Here is an 18,446-nt window from a genome sequence, read left to right on the forward strand (position 1 = left end):
ATGATTTATTTAATTTTTTGTATTTAAAGGAGTATTGCACAAGGTTAAAGGTTAAATGTTTTTTTTTTCTTTCCCATACATGCCCTTATAATTACCCAACATCTAAACTGACTTTTGCTTTATTTACTGCAGTTGCCTCTATAGGCTCCATTAGTCAGTTCATGAGAGAGAGATTCAGTGTTGTATTCACTGGGCTTGTGCGTGGGTGCGACGAGCTCTCGTTCACCAAACTACTTTATTGATTCTCCACCGCCAGTGACGGATTAGTGAGAGAACACGGGCTAACTTCACTATCTATAACTTTTTTACCTCAGAAGACATTACCCCTCTAGACAAAATACCTGTGCAGTCGCAGCGGCAGCTGGTTTTCGTCCGTTCCTATGCCCGTGCATAACACTGGTGTCGTTTCAATTCGTTGCCAGACTTCTGCAAATACTCTGGAACTTGTGCAATGCACCTTTAATGTATGTATTCAATCCTGGATTAAATCATTCAGTTGTACCATATTGAAGGAATGCCATGAAACAGCAATGTTAACTAAAACTGAATAAACAAATATTGGATACCAAACAGTACATTGTAATGATGCATATGGGATACAACCGAATAGAATAAAATAGAATTGCTGCAGTTCAGTGTGGGTTCTATGTCAGAGTCAATTTATATGAAGACTGTGAAGTGAGATTTGGCAGCTGGTTGTGCAATGCCCTGATACCACTGCAGCTGGGACTCTTTTATTGCAACAAACTGTCCCTCTGTGCTGGCTGAGAGACAGTTCAGATGGAGGAGGAGAAAGACTTGGAGATTCTTACTGCCTTTCAATCTACTGGCAGAGTGCTAGGGGAATAAAAAGAGAAGAGGGCACAGACAACGAAAAGGAGCATGAAACTGCTCTGCAGCTTGTCCGTTCCTGCTTGGAGACTGTTGCTTTACTGCTGCGGAGGAACATGACAACTTTGCAGTTCAGAGGAGTGTTATGAGGCTAAAAGAGCCCTGGTCCACATTTATATTTATTTTTTACCTGAACTAATGGAAGACTGTATCGCACCATTTTTTCACATTTCAACTTCCCATGCACATTGATTTAGTTTCAGCTGTGCATCACTGTCAGTGCTTTTTGCACTTTCCTCACCTCCATTCCATTAAATGTCACCTGACATCAATTGCATTAAAAATATGCTATGAGACATTTGTGTAAGAATCTGACTAAAAGCTAAAATTTGTCAAAGAAAGTCCTATGATGTATTTCCCAAAGAGAAACAAAGTGTGATATGCAAAACATCTAAAAGAACTGCCTAGAGTTTGCACATGTATGTGAGTGCAAAACAGTATCTGATGTTTGTGTTTATCTGTGTGAGTGTGTGTAATACGGGCATGTGAGTTCTATAAAGTGAAAGGGTTTGTTGTAACAGTAAATTACCCTTTTGTCCCCACACAGCACTGGTCGATGGTCCAATTACTTTTAAATGTGTGTGGTTACACATCCTTTGGAATGTCTAGGGTGTGTGTGTGTGTGTGTGTGTGTGTGGCTGACCATCTGGCGACCTGGTGCAGGGAGAACAACCTGGAGCTCAACGCTCTAAAAACAGTGGAGACGGTTGGGGACTTCAGCAAGAACTCAGCCCCAGCTACCCCCATCACCCTCTGTGACTCCACAATTGACACTGTGGAGTCGTTCCGCTTCCTGGGAACTATCATCTCCCAGGACCTAAAGTGGGAGCTGAACATCAACTCCCTTACAAAGAAAGCCCAGCAGAGGATGTACTTCCTGCGGCAGCTGAAGAAATTCATCCTGCCAAGAACAATGATGGTGCAGTTTTACTCCTCCATCATTGAGTCCATCCTCACCTCCTCCATCACCATCTGGTACACTGGTGCCACCGCTAAGGACAAGAGCAGACTGCAGCGTGTCATCCAATCTGCAGAGAAGGTGATTGGCTGCAATCTTCCATCTCTCCAGGACCTGTACGCCTCCAGGACTCTGAGGCATGCAGGGAAGATTGTGGCTGATCCCTCGCACCCCAGTCACAGACTATTTCAGACACTTCCCTCTGGCAGGAGGCTGCGGTCCATCACGACCAAAACCTCACATCACAAGAACTGTTTCTTCCCATCTGCTACCAGCCTTATCAACAAGGCCCAGAGCCGCCCGTGACACTGGACACTGCCTTTCTCCCCCATTCAGGACTTACAAGCTACACCAATGTAGCTTGTAATGCATTACATTAACGCACAGTCTACCCTGTATATAGCTTTCTGTATATATATCTATTTTGTTTTGTCTGCACCATCAACACCAAGTCAAATTCTTTGTAAGTGCAAACCTACTTGGCAATAAACTTGATTCTGATTCTGTATCTATGTTTTCTGCTATCAACTATGCTCTAGTGTGTCAACGCGTGTATATGCTTTTGTTTTTGGCTGTTAATTTAATGACAATAAATCATAACTGTGTGCACTCTGCTTATTATCTTGACATGTTGGGAAACTAAAACTATACCTTATGTGGACCTAAGCCTGAAATAAACGAAGCTCATTTTGTAGACCTGTCATATCTATCAGATTTATGAGCTAATTTTGTTGTACCTCTGAGTATAGTCTGTGTGAAATGAAATTCCCAACTAGAGTGTGGAGTTTGCTGGATGTGACTGCATCATTTTATTTAATTATTTTTCAGACTTAATGTGCTGAAGATTGATGCCCTTTACACAATTTACACCCTTTATCAACTAATCATCCAATTGTTAGTTAATCAGAAAGTAGGCCAGAGTGCATTTGTGCCACCATTCAGTAAGCCAAGTTGAGTGAATCTTCAAAAGTGCAGACAGAGCATCTGCATAGCATAACATGAGATTAGATTATTGGGTCATTACTGCTGCCTTTGAGTAGCACTTGTGCAGCAGTGAGATTAGCCTGGATTAGCCTGGTTTAACTGGTGATCCAAATTTGCATACTATATTGACAAATGCACAAATACATGTTTGAAATATGAGCCAGATAAAAAAAACACTGATTCTGTGACTTGATTAAAGTCAAATATATATATATATATATATATATATATATATATATATATATATATATATATGTCACGATTTTGTTTACCGATAAACTCAGGATGCACACACGGGACTAAAAGTTTGAGAGTATTTATTACAAGGTTGATGGGTGGAGGCTTGATGAGGCCAGAGGAGCTGGTTGTACAGGAACGGAGAGAAGGTGATGGCAGGAGCTGACGGACCGGAGACAGAGAGTCCACCCTTGCTTGGTGTTGCTCGGCTAGTAGGCCTCGTAGCACTCAGGTTAGCAGTTCATAGAAGACACCAGGGCACAGAGCTGAGCTTCACCAGGGCGGCTAGTCAGGTTAGCAAAACTTGAGAGACACCAGGGCTCAGAGCTGAGCTTCTCCAGGGCGGCTAGTCAGGTTAGCAGAACTAGAGAGACACCGAGGCTCAGAGCTGAACTTCTCCAGGGCGGCTAGTCAGGTTAGCAGAACTTGAGAGACAACAGGGCACAGAGCAGAACTCCTCCAGGGCGGCTAGTCAGGTTAGCAGAACTTGAGAGACAACAGGGCACAGAGCAGAACTCCTCCAGGGCGGCTAGTCAGGTTAGCAGAACTTGAGAGACAACAGGGCACAGAGCAGAACCTCTCCAGGGACAAACAGAGAACAAACAGTCTTTAGAGTGACTGACTGGACTAACCTTAACAGGAGCAAACACAAAGCCTCCAAGGCAAACGGGGACTGGCATGGTGAGGTGTGGAGTGAATGATGACGGCCCAGTGCTGAGCTAAAGACAGAGGGAGGTTTAAATAGAGAACTGACAGGTGACACCAGGGTCTGACTAATTAACCAGCAAATGATCTCAGGTGTGACTGACTGCTGAGGAGGTGAGGTGAAAATTGACAGAAAATAACTGATGACTGAAAACTAACAATAAATAAAGTCAAACCTAACCCAAAAGAGATGAAAAAATGAAAATAACAGAAAAACAAAGCCAAACCAAAACTCAACCATGACAATATATATATATATATATATAATAGTTATATATATAATAGTTTTATATAAATAGTTTTCATTTTATTACTATTTTCATCATATATTCTATTATTTATTCTGTGAATAGACTAGAAAGATGTGCTCCCAGTATTTTAAAGTTTCAGTGTGTACTCAAAAGGGTGTGTGCACATAGGTTGCAAATGCAGGTTTATTTAGATATGTGAAAGGGGAACAAGGAGCCCTTTATCTGCAGCTGGGAAGAAAAGCAGAGGCAGTGGCCCGCTCAGGTAGTCAGGCTGCCATTAGAGGTTCTTATTCATTTGATCACAAGGATGCAAAGTGCCCTTCACCTTCACTGTTCTCTGCTACATTTGAACCAAAATAATGTCAATAATATAAACAGGCTGTGTCGTCTCTGCATTTGGGGTCAGTGGGGCCTGGCCCCACCAGATGACGCTGTGGAGTTCTATGCTCACAATAATCAGTGGGAAATGACCGTTCTTTATAGGGTAACATTGTAAGCAAGACCCAATTCCCAATTCTGTTATAAACCGATGAATCCTGGCATTGTCATCTTGGAATATGCCCGTGCCATCAGGGAAGAAAAAAGTCCATTGATGGAATAACCTGGTCATTCAGTATATCTAGGTAGTCAGCTGACATCTTTCTTTGAGCTCATCCTGTTGTGAACCTAGACCTGACTAACTGCAACAACCCCAGAGCATAGTTCCTCCCCCACAGGCCTGTACAGCAGGCAATAGGCATGATGGGTGCATCACTTCACATGCCTCTCTTCTTACCCTGATGCACCCATCACTATGTAACAGGATAAATCTGGACTCATCAGACCATATTGCCTTCTAACATTGCACCAGAGTCCTATATTTATGCTCCCTAGCAAATTTAAGTCTTGTTTTTCCAGTTAGCCTCACTGATTAGTGATTAGGCTACACAGAGGTTCAATCCCAATCCCTTGAGTTCTATTTGCATTCTGAATGGGGAAACGCTCTTACTTTCATTATTAAAGATAGCCCAGAGTGCTACTCTTTTTGTTCTTTCTTCAATTGGATTTCACCAAAACGTGCAAGTGATCACCGATCACGGTCATTCAGGATTTTTTTCCGGCCATTTTTTTATTTTTTTATTTTTTGGCCAGACAGTGTATATACATATATGTTTGACCTTGCTATGTCGGTTTTAATTTCCCCTTTGTCATTCACTTGTATGACAGGAAGGAAATGAAGACAGCCTTCTCTAATTTTTATGATTAACACAAGTTCATCTGAAAAAAAGAATGTCAGATTAGTACAGTAAGATGTGTTGAAGAATGAGTTGCTTTTTCTGCAATTTTGCACCAAACTTATCATTAACAGCTAACTCTAAACAAGCTAAAATAAGAAGTAAAGAAACATGTTCAAAATGATTTAAAAAATAATCTATTGTTATAGGTCAGTGGATGCACACGTTTGAACTGGGAGTAGAAGTTCCCTGAGCATTATGAATAAATGATTTTATGTTTGTGTTTCTTTCCCCTGAAAAGTGAGTTTTAGGAATACTAAACTCAACTAATAAATGTAACTAATTAAATAACTTTTCACTTTTTCAATACACAGAATCAAAATATTCCAGGACAGGAGATAACAGAAAAGTTTTCACATTAGCTTTACAGCACAACTAAATGATACACATAGTATTCAGAGAAATCTCAATTCACAATCACAGTGCATAAGCATCAATATGAGGTGAATTTTCTTCCGATCACAACAGAAAGCTCTGTCTATCCTTCGAGGACAAACATATAACAACACCACTTTGTTTTGTTTTTGTTTGCTATTGATTGTTATTAAGTCTTTCTCATTTCCATCATACTGACTTTTTAATATACGGGTTAGGGCTCAGTAGAGCTCAACAGCATGACAGTATTAGAGCGTGCAGTTGAAAGTGTAGTTTGCAAAGGTTCATTCCATTTGAGGGTTCTTCACTTTTTCTTTGGGGCAAAACCTGAAAAAACACTACCAAAGGCAAATTCTGTTCAAAACATTCCACTTCACTTTTATTTTATTAAGAAAACAGCGCATTTCCATACATGTCCTCTAATAACTGTTTTGCTTTTATTAGATAAAATGAGTAAGTCATATGTTTATGTTGCAGGTGAGTTGAATCAGCTTCCTTGTCCTATCATCTCTCTTAAAAGCATCTGGATGCATAATATATAAGATATACTTAACTGATTATATACACTCACATATGAATCACTTACGCCATCAACTAAAGTCTTTTCACATCTTTGCCAGCACTTCTATCAGTATTTTATTACACAGCTTTCCTGCTCTTTTATATTTGTATGCATCCTTTTTGTTTGCTTGTGTGTTTCTTTACTGTGCTGTTTCTTCTTACCTTTTTGGTCTTCTATAACCTGCTTTTCCAGATATGTAGGTTTTAGGAATCAGATACAGATATGACTGGACTGAGTTACACATCATATATATCAAGAGCTGACGTTCAAACAAAAGGATCAAGGGCTGCTGTGACATGTTTACGGTGTTCGGGCTAACTCCAATGTGTCATATATATGTGTGTGTGTGTGTGTATATATATATATATATATATATATATATATATATATATATATATATATTTGCATACAGATAAAATGTTACTTGGTCTAACAACATATTACAGATTACAAAAACTCTTCCATGTTATAAAACATGCTAAAATTCAGGCTTGCATGCAAGCTCCACATCTCCATCTCCAGGCTGAAACAAAGATAGCATTTCATATAATTTATATTATCTACAGTTGTGTGTCATTGAATGTTACTATTTAAAAAACTTAACAGTGTTGTAGAAAGAATCATAGCAGGGCAGTATTTATTCTTGGCAAGTTAATGGAGTTTTTTTAGGGTGGTTATTTTGTGAGTTGTTTGTGGTCACTTTCTGTTAATGGAAATGTAGAGATCTGAAGATGTAATATATTCAGATGTGATGTGAGACTGCAAGGTATGGAAAAGTCATAAACGAATATACTGATGTATCTTAATACTCTAGCCAGAAAAGAAAATTGAGTAGGTTGTCATGACAGGCTTTGTGTTGCAACATTTCATCTTTTTCTCCAAGACATTTTTTCAGCCTGAGGACTACAGGTAAACAAAATCCAAAAACATTAATCTAATCATTTCACTCCTAAAAAGAGTACCACTTTAAAAGGCTCCTGTTATAGATGGCTAAAGAATTAGAAAGATGTTTTAATTAATCTGTAAACAGACCGATTTGTCCTTACAAGGTAATAACTTTGTCCAGATGAAATATATAGTTGAATATATTAGGCACACAGTTTGGCAGTTTGGTCTCTTGCTTGCCCTTAATTACTGCATAATAAACACATATGAAAGAGTTATAAAGTGTTAACTAATAACGTATCTATAAACTATTTATTAGTCATCTTTAAAGGTCTCAAAATTGTGAAGTGGTACCCTAAAAAGCAATGACAGGCTTATTGTAGTTGAGTGGACCCAGGGTGCCTTGACAAGGGTTCCTTAAACATATTTACATTTTTTTTTCTATCACAAACCTGGACAAATTTTATTAGACTTTTATGTGAAAGACTAACACAAAGTGGTACATTGTTGTGTAGTAATAACACATATACATGCTTTTCAAATTACTTTTTCCACAGACAAATCTGAAAAGTGGGGAATGGATTTGTATTCACTTTCTGCCACCCCCAACCTCCCATGCGTATTTCCAAAGAGTTTAAATCGCACACAGGTGGAGTTCATTGATTCAAATTACTTCTAAAGAGTTTTGGTTGCACAGAAATGTTTTTTTAGACATATTTGACAAGGGAAGTCAGGATGCAAATGCATGCCCCACTTTTCTGAATTTTGTGTATTAAGTTGTTGAATTACATGCATCATTTTACCTCTACTGCTCATTTATGTACTACTTTGTATTTCTCTATTACATGAATTTGAAATAAAATATGTTGAAATTTGTATTATAATGTGGCAAAGTTTGCAAAGTTCTGTTGGTTTAAATAGTTTTGTAACGCACTTTATTATGAAATCTTATTTTGACTCTTGGTTTGTATTATACAGCACCTCAAATTACAAATCTATATTTCGTTAATTCTAGAATATTTTATGATAAATTTCTCCAATTTCTTGCATTAAATTGTTTAACAATATATTTTATTTAATTAATAAATAAATACATATTTTAGAGCAGAAGCCTATTTTATTTTGGCTTTGATGTGGATTTGAAATTGATCTTCATGGATTATGGAGATGGTATTAGGTATTATCAATTATTAATGCCCCTTTATAAAGCAGAGTTTGACTAATGTATTTGTGTAAAAGTACTTTACACTAAACTGTGGGTGATACAGGAGGCAGCACTTTTTTCAGTGTACCTTGTTCTTGCATGTCTCCTCTTATTAGACTTTAAGTCAAGCTGACTGTAGAAATATTAATGAATCATTAAATTCAAAGCTGCTCCAAAAAACTCAAAGTTGATAAATTGTCTAAATAGGAAGGAAAATCACCTTTTAGTCCCCAAGCTGTAATTGGTACACTTTTTCTTTAATTTTATATGTTGTACTCATTCTTCAGCTAACAACATGCACCACATCTATTCCACAGAATTTGGTTTCACTTTGCTCCAAATTCCCTGTTTCACTGTGTTAGGTAAGCATTAAATGAGCAGCAACAGAGCTGCTGTGGTCATAAGCGATTAAATACATCAACTCTTTGCACCAAAGACCCTCCCAAGTGTAGTATATCAAGAGCATGGTTGGGAAGTTACTTAAGAAAACGTAACAATTTATAGTTACTATTTACTTTATCGCACAATCTAAATAAATAGTTATTAGGCAACATAACTATGCAGTTATATGTCCAATATAAAACATTAATTAATTTGGATTGTTATTGGAAATTTAAATATTAGTTTAGTTAAATTATCAAATATAAAATGCTTAAGTAATTAAATTGACTAAATGTCTTAAAACATTGTACACTAATATTTACCAATTTAGTGGGACAAGTGAGTCAATACACTATCAATTGCAATATATTTATGTAGATATGATTATCAGTATTATGTTTAATGTTTATAATGAAAGAACAATAAAACAAACTAGATGTTTTAAAATGTCATAGTTATTGTATATTAACAAGCTGCAACTGGCTATAACATGGGTATAGCAATAAAAAATATTTTCAAGCCAAATAAAATAGACGTTGTAGTAAAATGAAATAGGCGCTCACACAATTCCAGCCAGTAGCCGGGTAGAACGTACTGCTGCAAGGTTTTTCGTGGTTATGACAGTAAACAATTACAGCATACCATTGAAAGAGTAAAATGCAAAACTGAGACACTCAGTTGTAAACATAACTTAAAGCGAATGATAGCCAAGAAAGCATAAGCTTTGGCCTACTTCTTCTGACTATTCATTAAAAATCTGAACAACACTCCATACAAACTAATAATTCTCCATTCACTTATTTATCTATCCATCCTGCACATTTTGCCTTTGACTTGAAGGAGTGTAAAATATTTTCTAAACTTCCAGCTTGCAAGGATCTCCTTCATTGAGGCATGTGTCTCTTGCTTTTGGTCCTCTGTGTTTCCAATCCAAAGTAAGCACCTGCCCACCATGAGTCTCTTTAGCCAATCAGCATGACGCGTGCCTCTATCTCACCTTATCTCCCCACCCTCCACTGGTTCTGCTTTCTCCCTACTACACTAGAAAAAAAAAAAAAAACTCCTGTAGGAGAGAGTGTGCTCTTAAGACAAGTTAATTTAATCGATCGAGTTGTAGTAGTGTGCTGCGTTATATTGTAACGTAAGGGTGGTACCAAAATGGTAAAGTAATTAGATTACTTCTTTACTGGGAAAAAAAAAAATAACGTTAATTACTGCCAACACTGGTCAGGAATGGATGTTGTCATTTTAAAACAACAAGATCACTGCAAATGAGAATCATTAGTTAATCATTATAACTTTTACATCAAATCATAAAACATCAAATATATAGTTTAATATTTAACAAAATATTAAACTATGAAAGAAAGTAGATGGAATATTTGCCAGATTGTGAGATTTAGCAAAAATAGCCCTAAAAAACACTAAAGCAGGTGGACAGTGCAGCAGTTTTTCTTTGACCATGTGGTTCTTTTCTTTTTTCCTTTTGATGATCGGAGTGCTTCACAAACACTATTCTTGATCAGTGGAGAAGAAATTATGGAAATACCATGAATCCCTAGGCATACAACAGAAAGTGTTCTAGTAAAATAGATAAACTGTGGAGTGAGGACAGGGCAAAATCACGCATTAGAATGCAGATGTCATTTCTCGGTGGCCCACTGGTTAACTGCTGTACTGCCAATATGTAAACTTCTGTTGAAAAACCTGCCACTTCTATTTGCAGCTCCACATCCACCAACATATTCATGCTAGGGGGCCAGGCATCTACTGTTAACTTCTCTTCTAGGAGAAATGCTTCAGAAATGCAAGAAAATGTTAACCAAATAGAGCTTCATAAAAAAGAAACCAGTTCAGATAAGTATTACCATAAGTATTCGTCCCAAAAGTGAATTGATAAGAAATGACTTAAATCTTACAACCAACAGTAAGTTTAGCCTTTTGAAAAATTTAATATCCGACATTTCCCTCCCTCAGTTCTGTGTGTGTGTTTTAAGCAGAAACCATGCTGTTTAATTCTGTGTGTGCATCCTAGTGTGTTTATGTAGCTGTGTGTTTGTCTTTGAATAGCAGACAGCTAAATCACTTATTTCTTTCCTACGGGCTCTCTGTCCACAGGGAAGCCAGCCTACTTTGATCTTTGAAGCTAAAAATAATATATTATTGAAAGCATAAGGCAGTACAGAGATTATATAATGTGGTCCTGGGGAAAAGACTGGACGTTTATGATGCAATTTGATAGACATAGAAGTCTGGGTCAGAATCTTCCAGCACCTTTTGAATTTCAGCAAACATTTATTTGCTCATATCGAATTACCGATAATGTTTCCTTGATGGAAATGATTTGGATTTTCTGATAAAAAATATAACAATTTTTATTGAGGTGTTAGAATACTGATGATATATATATATATATATATATATATATATATATATATATATATATATATATATATATATATATATATATATATATATATATCATTTGGTAAAAGCACACATTATTTGGTGGGAAAAATCGGTAACAGAAAATTACGTAAAAAGGAAGGAATCTTGAACATGTATGTTTGGCTCAACAATGCTGCTCTTTATCACATTCTAAAAATGTTTAGTTTCATCCCCAATTTCAATATTTCTTCAATGTTCTTGGGTAATTATTTTAGAGTTCCATAGATGATTTTTATTGTTTGCTTTTTTTTTCATCAGTTGAACATTTATAAGCAATGTAGCAGTAATTTACTTGTTCAGACACATAAGACTGAAAAAACACATTGGTTTCAAAGTACATGTGATTTGTATGGAGCCTGTGACATGTCCTATGTTGTAATATAACCATAGATGAGGGAAGCTCCTTCAATTTAGTAAATGGTCTGCACAGATTTGTCACAATAAAGCAAACTGTGTGCAACAAATTTTAAACAATTTTCTCTGTTAAGACAACTGTGTACACATAGTATTGCTTTCAGAGATAATTTTGTGACTGGAAAGAAATCATTGCAAGGGTTTGTGAAGTTGGAAAAATTTTTACCATCTGTACGAATATATTTTTGAAAAAAAAAAAAAAACAAACAAACACGTAAAACAAGTTCTACAATGACTGTGGATTTATTTATTTATTTTTTTTTGGGGGGGGGGGGGTATTCACATAAAACTATTGACACCAATGCAAATTAGTTCCAGTGATTGCAAATTGTAGATGGTCTCTAAACTCTCATTTTAGTTATCAAAGTGTGTTTATTTCTGCACAACTATTCGGATAACCCCACTCACCTCCATAACAAAAGCTCAGTTCTGCACCTGACACTAATGTTATTGTAAATCATTGTGTGCTGTTTACTGAACTAAAGGAATAGACTGCAAAGCTTCAGGCGTAGCTTATTTAGCTGAGGAGACATATTTCCTTACACTCTCAGCCGACATTTTTACAGCTCTAAAAGTTGGAGTACCATCATGCATAATGTTGCCTATTTATTAAACAACTACCAACCTTAACTGGTATTATTTTTGAGGAGCTGACAAATGAATACTTTCATATCATGTGCAATCGGTGCACATTATTAGTCAAAATAATTTTAAGGGCCCAAAATATACATGTGTACATAGTTTACTACTTAAAATAATCTACCGTGCTGTAGGCTGGAACTGTGGAATAACTTCTTTGTGTATTTTGAAGTTAAATGGGAATGGACATATACAGTACATGTACATCTAAATCTGAAATATGTTAATGTTTTTGACAGCTTAGATTTAATGTTTCTCTTTTAATGTGTACATTACAGCTCGCCACATGGGACCCAGTTCATGGACTGAATGGTACTCTGACTGACAGGAAATTGGAAAACAACATGAGGGGAGTGGTGCTAAGAGTCGTCACAGTTCTGGTGAGTAGGTGACGAGTGTGTCTCATTTTATTTTGGGCTGCCCTACACACAGACACAGACACACACACACACACACACATACACACACACACAGACACAAGATCAGTTTCACCTGTTAGAAGACGTGCTGTTCACCTAGTAGAATGAAAGTGGCCTATTTTGACCCATGCTGTCATGTCAGACATCAGATCTTGACTCCGCTGAGTGTCTACCTTAAGTTGCAGCTCTCTCTCCCCATCTACCAACACTGTCTCAATGGAGATCCAGCAAGGGACAGACAAATGGAGGATAGATATTTAAGAAAAACAGAAGAAAGGGGAATCAGAGCAGGGTGATATACAGATATAGTGATATGACAACGCAAACTTTGAATACTTTGTCATTATATTGTAGTTAGCTATTACACAGCAAAGTGACAGAGGCTATTGGGATCTTGACGACAGTGGGGCTCTTTCTTGTGAGCTCTTTCTGTGTCACCTGCAGGATCGATTTGATTATATTCTATGAGTGCCTTAAGGTTTTACTGTTGTTTTTTTTACATGCTGTCTTTGAAGTCAGCGACAGAGGGAAAATGGACACTAGACATCTTTGTGGTTATTCTTTTTCCTCTTTAGTTTTATTTTGATGTCTTTGATTTTCCTTAAAGGGAGAATGGATATGGATTGTGTTTTTTGAGTATACCCCTTGGTTCTTTTCCCATCTCCAGAGTATGGTGATGGTATCTAGTGATGGCCAAAAGGTGGACTGTTTGTGCACATTTAAATTCTGTGTTGCACTTCTGGTCCAGCCTTCATGTTTTGCTGCTTAGGTTAAGTAAGTGTGTGTGTGTGTGTGTGTGTGTGTGTGTGTGTGTGTGTGTGTGTGTGTGTGTGTGTGTGTGTGTGTGTGTTAGGCAGAAACCATGTGAAATGTTCTGGGTCCTGCTTAGATGTACTGAGCTCTTTTCATCTGTGAATGGTTGGAGGCTGTGCATGCTGATTTTATCTGTGTGTGTGTGCGCGTGTGAGTGTAATACAGTTTTCTTATAGGGATGGTGAAATAGATTTTTCTGTTTTGCCCCTGAATTTGTTTTTTCTCCAACATCCCTGTGAGGTGCAGCCTTTCTTAGTTGAACCATCAATATTTGTTTATTGTGCTGAAACACAGAAAACTGGTGCTATCTTGTGTTTGTACACACAAAGACACACACACACACACACACACACACACACACACACACACACACACACACACACACACACACACACACACACACACATTCTAAGGCACACTATCATACAACAACAGTTTCAGTCTTTCCATCATTGCATACTGTTAAATACTTATTGAGCAGTTAATCGCTAAGTAGATCATAGCCCTATTAGAGCTGCTGACTTTAAATCAGTGCTATTGATCATCTAGACCCATATTAATAAATTAGTGTTTAACAGGAAAGGCTGTGTTTAAGGTAATTATTTGTGGGGTCTTTCTCAGTGCTCAGCAGAATGACCCTTTTCACAAAATGTGACTAAAGCACATCTTAGCTGTGAACTCAAAGCAACCTTGTTATAACTGTGTTTCAAAAAGGATCACGAGTTCATTTATTTGGGCACATTGCGTTGGGAATAATAAATAACCACTCTTACACTATAATTGTTTCCAATTTAGCCCGAGTCCTCAAATCAGCAGAGGCTTTCTTCTTTTGTTGTGCACATTTACCTTTTGTTGGTGTACTTTTATGTTCTTTTTTCTACTCTTTATCTGTGGTGAAAACAAGTAGGCCTAATAGTATGTTTTCTTTAAATTAATCCGAGATTTTACTGTGAGGCTGAGGAGACCAAGTTAAACACAGCAACCGAAAACTACTAATGATATATATATATATATATATATATATATATCTACATGATATATATCATGGCAAAAATAATCTTGTGATATTAACTCTAATCAAAGTGAAGTTTATCTCACAAAAAGCTCTCCGGTCACTGTCAGCATGTGACATTTTCTGGTTAAGCCTGAGCCACAATCTTGGACACCTGACGAGAAGGTGTGTGCATTACGCTTGACATCCTACTGTCCCCAGGTTTGAGTCTCATATTTTGAAGAATAAAAAGACCAGTTCTTTCAAAGCTATGGTTCTTCGATTTTTGCAAATCTTACTCCAAGTCCCTTTTTGAATAACAGGGGAGACTTCCGGGGAGTCACGTGAAAAGAATCTCCCAAATCCACTCATTTCTCCCAAATCCACTCATTTTCTTTCATTCAACTCAGGCCTTCCTCTTCTTATCATAAACATGAACGCGGTTCACTTCTTGCGACTCTCAGCCATGTTCAAAGCCTACAGTGAGAGTAGCGGAGCTACAATGAACGGCTAACCTCTAAGCTAACCGCTAACCTAGCCACTAAACTAACCAGACACACACTGGAAGTGCGTGTGTGCAGCCAGCAAGCGGAAACTCAGAAGGATCGAGCACTGACACTGGCGTTGCGTGAGCACGCCACAATGATTGTCATGTGGGAAAACCAATAGATAAGTCAATTCCCTGGGAACATGAGGGACAGAGGAATGCAAGTATATAATGATGGGTGAGAGCAGAAACAAAACTGACAAATCCATGTCCTCCGGACCGAACGGCAGAGATTGGTTATGCTATTTACAGACCTGCAGCTCCTACAGAAAATGATTTTTTTAATCTCCTTTTTGTGAATACATAATGTGTTTACTACTTTTAGGATTTATGGACGATTTTACCCAGTATAAAAAAAGTGTTTCTGAACAGGATTACCAACTATAGCGTTAAGCTGTCAGCTAAAAAAGAAAAGAAAAAAAAAGACGCTGCCAGGCTGGCCGACAACACTCTCCTTAAGCACTGAAGAAACCTCTCCCACCTTAAATGGTTTTTGTAGCACGATTTTGGATACTTGTGAGGAGAAAAAGAAGTAGCAAAGTGACGAGAACAATTTGTAGCACTATTAGAGTACAGCAAATGGCTGTTAGCTCATAATGAGTCTGTAGATACAAATTGCTTCCTACCTGTGCTAAGCTAAAACTTGCTATTTTAATGTTGTTTTTTCATACACATTTCTACATATAATCAGATGTGATACAATATCTTAAATACATATGCTGACCCACATAAATTGGATACCCTGAACAAAACATCTTTAAAAACACAGTTGGGGAAAAACACAAGGATGTAGGCATTTTAATAAATGTTTGACCAAAGGACCACTTTAGAATTTGACCTGCTCAGGTACAACAATTTTTGGACTGATCAAACCACTGTAATGGTTTAGATTGATCAATAATAAATAAAAAGTTAGTTTTTTAAACAATTACCGACAGCTAGATTGAGATGTTGCAAGAATAAATGACCCTCTTTAGTTTTATGTGTAAGCATCTCTTTTAATGCATACAGACACAGACATTAGTATGAATGAGTTAGAAGTAGTGGGAAGGTTTATAGGGCTTCTTTCTTAAAATGGTCAACCCAGTGAAACTTGTTGAAAACTATTTGTGTTTATCTGAGTTAATTCAATTAATATTAAATGCATGCATTTGTACTGCTGCTGTTACAGACAACAGCAATTACTGGCTATTATTGATGTTGTGCATGCACATTAAATAAAGTAGATAGTACCTAGACTTATTGTCTTAACTCACTTACCATTCCAAAACTAGTTACAGAACAACATAACTGCTATTTACCATTTTGTTTTATATCAATTTGGAAATGTAGTACTTTTGGAACAAAAAAAACACTACAACTACAAAAAAAACACTACAACACAGTACAGAATAGAACCATATAATTTAAATTATTGGTTTCAAAGCACTGTTTCAGATATTGTCTCATTCAATGCAGATATTTCAAACAAATACTGACTGTCTGAAATCTTCATTATGTATCTCATGTGAATATGTGCCAAAGGACACTGTTTTATTAGTCAGGTCCAGTTTCTAAAAGCTTTTGATCTCTTGCTGAGATACTGAAGATTAAAGGCTCTGGTCCCACATACAGTATTGAACAAAATAAAACCTTGAGGAGTTTGGATTTGAGTCACAACACAAGCTGCTTTCCTTTTGTTTTTGGAATCACATTTCTCATCATTCAGGAGCGACAGAAGAAAATTTCATTTTCTCTAACAATATAAAATCTCATCCTATGCAAAGACATTTTTTTCACATTTATTTTACAATCAGTTTGACAGACAAAGCCACTGTGTTTTGAAATTGTTCACCGTTTTGTGAAATCACCATGACTCTGTCAGTCCCAGCATCTGCTCTGTGGGCTTTTGAAATGTAATTACTTTGTTTTTGTGGAAAATTACAGTTCTTTCCCTTAGTCCTCTCCTCCAGAAGTCCAGAACCAGCAATGAGACCACATGTGGTACTTCCATTCGAGAGGGGAAAGAATGAACCTGTGCCAAAGAAATTAGTGCAGAGGACAGTGATGAGGGTGGATGGATATTTGAGATGGGAACCATATTGGGCAGAACAAAGCAGATATGTGAGAAAGGGATTATGGCATATTGTTGAATATGGTGAAATAGCTATGTCGCAATGATTGGTTGACGCTGAACGACAATACTTTGATGAACTAGTCTCAGGGGAAGCTGGAGACAGAGAAGTTTTTAAAGAGCATTTCGCATGTTATGACAGGCCAGAAAGAGATTGATGTCGCAACCATTGGTATGACAACAATCGAGTGAGCACTGGTTGAAGCTCAACCACACTGTGAGCTATAAAAAATGTAAATCCTTGTATCATTGTCTTTCAAAAGTTAACTTTTTCAACTCATTGAACCAGATTTTATGTACACTTATTGGCCACTTTATACACATTGCTAACACTGGATTACAACCACTTTAGCCTTTAGATTTGTCTCCGTTCCTTGGGAATTCTAGGGCAAATCTAGGGTTTCTGAAGCATTATTTAGAGATGATGGTCTCTATCAACATGATGCTGCAGACTCATGTGCTGTGCTGTCCCACCACATGCCCAAGGTGCCCTACTGAGATGGCCATGGGGTACAGAGTTTGTATCTAAACTTTGAGACATGGTGCAGTATCCTGTAGGAAGTAACGACCGAGTGATGAGTACAGTGTGGTCAATTGGTACTTTTTGTGCCAACAACATTTCCTTCCCACCATTACATCACCAGCAGCAGCCTAAACAGATGATACACATGGCACAATGCTTCAAAGATGATTTCTGACCACTGAAATAGTCGTTCATCAGACCAAGCAAAAATTTTTACAACCTGTTACTATCCAGTCTTGGTGAGCCTACGCTAATTGTAGGCTAGGTTTTCTCTTTCAAGGTGATAGGAGTGACATCCGGAGGGGTACTCTGCTGCTGTAGTCCACCTGCTTAACATTTGGATAGGTTGTCAGTTCAGTTCAGAGGCTGGTCACTGTAATATTTCAGTGAAAATTTCATGACCGGAAATACAATATAGAGCAAGCGTGTAATGAGTAAATAAGGAGAAGCATTGGAGCCAAGCGAACTGGCAACTCCCAGCGGAGGTGCAAAAACAAAGAGGTTAAGTATTCCTAACCCTGTAGATTGGATTGGTCTTTGATTTTACCGTGCTGTCACTTTACTGCAACGCATTGGAGGACGGTCCACTGACTCTTACAGCAGCTGCATTAATTGTCACCATCTTGCTTTCTGACAATGCCGCGGTACTGCCAACAAATGGCACAACGATGTCTATGTATGTTGATCGAACCCACTGCAAAGTTCTTTTCAGGCTTAAAAAGAACTAAGTAAACACTATTAGGAGCAACCCCTTGGTGTATATTGTTTTATTTTAAGATGAATATGTATTTTCTTTTTGTGTTCTCTTTTCATTTTCAAAATACAGAACTAG

The 18,446-nt window shown here is 37.4% G+C and overlaps 1 protein-coding gene across 1 annotated transcript in view; it reads left to right on the forward strand.

Annotated features, from left to right (window-relative positions):
- LOC105930540 (glutamate receptor, ionotropic, delta 2) overlaps nt 1-18,446 on the forward strand; it is a gene marked incomplete at its 5' end in the record, with an annotated part of 302,244 nt that overhangs the window by 130,269 nt on the left and 153,529 nt on the right. The window contains 1 exon segment of the mRNA XM_036129181.1: nt 12,487-12,588. Within this exon segment, the coding sequence (XP_035985074.1) occupies nt 12,487-12,588 (102 nt within the window).

The sequence above is a fragment of the Fundulus heteroclitus genome, unplaced genomic scaffold (genome assembly GCF_011125445.2).
Source record: "Fundulus heteroclitus isolate FHET01 unplaced genomic scaffold, MU-UCD_Fhet_4.1 scaffold_144, whole genome shotgun sequence".
NCBI classification, from domain to species: Eukaryota; Metazoa; Chordata; class Actinopteri; order Cyprinodontiformes; family Fundulidae; genus Fundulus; species Fundulus heteroclitus.